At 40.7% G+C, this 3,854-nt stretch overlaps 1 protein-coding gene across 1 annotated transcript; it reads right to left on the bottom strand.

Annotated features, from left to right (window-relative positions):
* Window positions 1-585: 585 nt before the first annotated feature.
* Window positions 586-2,221, bottom strand: Poxn (paired box pox-neuro). The gene is made up of 2 exons (XM_078195735.1): window positions 2,007-2,221; window positions 586-1,467 (listed from the first exon to the last, which is right to left on the bottom strand). The coding sequence occupies exons 1-2, from the start codon at window positions 2,219-2,221 to the stop codon at window positions 951-953; spliced, it is 732 nt and encodes a 243-aa protein (XP_078051861.1). The 3' UTR covers window positions 586-950.
* Window positions 2,222-3,854: the final 1,633 nt, after the last annotated feature.

Genomic DNA, 3,854 nt, shown 5'->3' with positions numbered 1-3,854 from the left:
GCAATTACTTAGTTGCCTACCCAATAGAATATTTTAACGACTTCCTTTAATAACCACGATAAATTAAATTTATTTACACGTATCGTTTCCTTAAAAAAAAGTTAACACTTTACCGACCGGTAATTAGGCCGCAAAAATTTAGCTCGATGTTAAATTTTCGTTTCTATTTTCATTGCATTTATTTGATTGATCGCGAACGATATTTAATACTTGAGAAATTAAATAATAATAGTGAAGCTTGTAGTACAATGTAACACATTTATCTCAATAATAGATAAAAGATTAATGGTTACTATGATAACCACCGATTCATAGGCTATTTTCTCCTCGGTCGGAAGAAAAAGCCGATTAACCCTTTACACTATGATTTCTTTCACGCTGTGGTGATCAGCGTTTAGTATTTTCTTTAATAGGACTAAACAATTCCTATATCCTGTATTGTCTTTATTCACTTTCGTTCCTATACTGTGATAACAGAAGAATTAAATTTGGCTATGATTTGAAATAAATGAATAATATTCATATTTAGTAGATCATGCGTGAAATCTTTATCACGAGTCTGACTCGTTATTATAGTGCAATGGGTTAATAGTCTACCAGTCTGTAAAGCGTTAAATTTATTATGTTCTAATTTATTATGTTTCCTGCTCTATATTTGTACATTTGAACGAACCACTCAACAGACGTGAAAGCGTTAATATTAACGAACTCGAGCTGATCGGCTTCCGAGCCGTCCAATTACCCCGTCCGCAAACAAAGCATCGTCGTCGATTCCCGGACCGTTTGCTCAATCTAATACATTCTCCGTTTCTCGCGCTCGACAATTACCCCGTCCACGAATAGTTGCCACGCGACATCCCCGAAGACTCGCCCGACAACTGGATAATCGACTCCTCAGCCTCTATCGCTAGACTATTACAGTAGTTCCGGTCGGTCCAGTCGCTGGCCCTTCAGATCTCTTTGCTGAGGACGACGCCGCAGGGCTGCACCACCCCGATGTTCGTCAGCTTTGGCCTCTTCGAGCCGCTCTTGGTCTCGTCCTTCTTCAGCAGCTCCTCTATCGAGTACGGGTTCCTCTTCCGCTGAGGTTGCGCCGGCCTCGCCTCGGCCGCCGCTTCTTTGGCCATCGGGTTCTGCTCGGTCTCCGCGATCCTCGGCGACGGCGGCGTCGTCTTCAGGTTCTCGGCGGTCGCCGGCGGCGGGCTCTGCCCGTTCTCCAGGCTGCCGGACGAACCGGAAGTGCTGTGTCTGACGAACGCGCTGCGGTCGCTGCCGATCTTCTGGCCCAGCTCCAGAATGGTCGGCGAGTTCTGGAACGGTTTGTAGTGGTCCTGCGACTCCGTGTTCTCGTCGAGGTCGCTCTTGTCCAGGGAATCGTCGCTGCCCGTCATCGAGCTGGAGCTAGACTTCAGCTCCACCTGGCTCGCGCCGCCATTCTGCTCCGACAGACGCTCCACGTCCAGCGATCTGAAAACACCATGTCCCATGTCGTTTATTTTGCTTCTTATCTTCCAAGTTCAATCGTTGTCTATCTTTCTTTGTACGCGGTCAATTTTCCTTTATTTTTCGTTATCAAAGTACAGTTAATTATTCGTCTATTTGTAGATTGAATGCTTCAGACTATCAGGGAAGGAGCGGCCATTTTTATTTTGTCGATGACAGTGGCACGTTCTTTTAATATGGATTATTGTTCGACTATATATTCGGTTTTTAATAATAGAAAATTAACGATATTCTTTTACCGATGGCATGAAAAATAGTTTGATAAATTGCGAGGTCCGTGTTACAGATATTATTTTTGGGAGAAAAATTCTGTTACGCATTCTGAAACGAAATTTTCTAACCACGGATAAAAAGAATATTGAAGAATCGTGACTTTCTTATCTTTTTTTGTCGCTTCAACTAACATTACAATATTATACATTTATTGTAATATTATCTCCGCGAACATCGAACGAGAGTTCGAAGGTATCGCTGGACTGTATGAAAAATGTCTGAACACTCACGTGAAGGACTGCATTCCGTGATGCAAGTGCAGCGTGGTCGCTTGGTACAGGGACGAGTAGAAGCTCGGGTTCCAAGATGGCGCGCTGGCGTTACCGGAAGTCGTGGAGATGTGCAGCGGTCCCAACGCCCCCGGATAGAACAGTTGGTAGTCCGTTCGCATTAGCGCGTCTGCAAAACGAAACGCGTGACAATTGTTTAGCGTAACGGCGTTCATCTTGCTCCTTGAACGTACGGTCGGCGTTCCGATATTTTGTTATAAGGTAAATTGGTGTTAATCGGATCGCAGGGGCCGACTAATCGCGATCATTATGGAACCGGTTGTCGAGTTAACATCTGCAGTGTTGCGAAAAAACGAGGCATGCGATGCTTCCTTCAAGTTTAATGTCTACATTTTCGAGCTCGTCAGTCTAAATTGAGGTCGACGGAATAAGAGGAAAAAGGGCCACCGAAAAAAGAGGATATCGTTTCCAGCGTTTCTTTTTTTAACGAGCTCCTCGATCCCGTACCAGGTTTACAGGCTCCGATTCATAAGGATTAACCCCTTGCGCTATGATTTCTTTCATGCTGTGTTAATTAGCGTTTATTCGTTCTTAATACTTTCTTTAATAACATTAGACAATTCCTATTTCTCACATTGTCTTTATTTACTTTCGTTACTGTACTTTGATAAAAGTTATTATAGTGTTATAATAACCTACAATATAGGTTATTATAGTGCAAGGGGTTAATTGAGCCATTCACAAGCTAAATAATCGATTAACTTTTCGAATACTAAGTGTCGAAGCACTTGGCTCGGTCATAACCTTTTTCTTTTATTTATATTAAATTTTCCAAATAATACAAATTGCCAGTCAGAAGACCTGTTTTTTTATTTGTACTAAATTTTTCAAATAATACAGATTGTCAGTCAGCAGACTGATAGTTAGATTGAGGTCACTCGAATTTTAGTATTAGGTTGGAAACTATGAAGCGGGCGTCTTTGTTTAGTCCGTTTTCAGCTGTGACCGAGACAGGTTCATTGTAACGCGCGCTCGATATTTTTATTTATCAATTCTTTGGCTCAAACTTTGAGAGTCATTAATCATGCATTGGGAGATGGATCCACTAATGAAAACAATGGTCGATATTGCTTCCAAAAATTTTGAACAGAGATGATGAATTATTTTTGAGAGAGAAAAAGTACAATAACGGAGATGATGTTATAAAAGACTATGAATTGGCGGAAAGTCGTAGATGTCGATGGAAGTTATTTCGATTGAGTATAATAAATAATGAGGAAAATTGCGTTTTTTGTTTTTTCTCTTTACTCGACGCCCGTTTCATAGTTTCTAACCTAATATTTAGGTCAGAGCAGTAGACGTAAATAGTATCCTAATTATATCTATCAACCGCTTGCGCTACCAATAAACTCACAATTGCTGTGAGCTACAGTATAACACGCGGCGAGGTGTCACTTTGACACCTTTGACTCTTTGCCGTACTTCAACGAGTCAGCCTCGCGTTGGAGATTTATAATAATAAGCTGTTAGGTATGAATGTTCATTCGTACCTTTAAGTAGAAATCAAATTTGATTCTCTTGTCATTGATATTTAAACATTCAACTAGATATAAGCATTCAATAAATATAAAATTCTTTTCTCTTCTCAGAAATTAGTGCGATCGAAAAAACGCTCGTCATAGTAATTGTAAAGAAAATGGTACGGCAAGGGGTTAAGATGCCTTATTATGTTAACACGTTCCGCCGCGTGCTGTTTTTATTTTTCACTCTTTTCCCTGGATTTTTGATGTAGCAGAACTTTAGATTATCTGAATTACAAATTGATAGTTGAATTCTTTTTATTTCTGA

This window comes from Augochlora pura, unplaced genomic scaffold, assembly GCF_028453695.1.
Source record: "Augochlora pura isolate Apur16 unplaced genomic scaffold, APUR_v2.2.1 APUR_unplaced_622, whole genome shotgun sequence".
NCBI lineage: Eukaryota > Metazoa > Arthropoda > Insecta > Hymenoptera > Halictidae > Augochlora > Augochlora pura.
The sequence above is the reverse complement of the archived record's forward strand: the minus strand, read 5'-3'. Positions and strand labels throughout refer to the sequence as shown.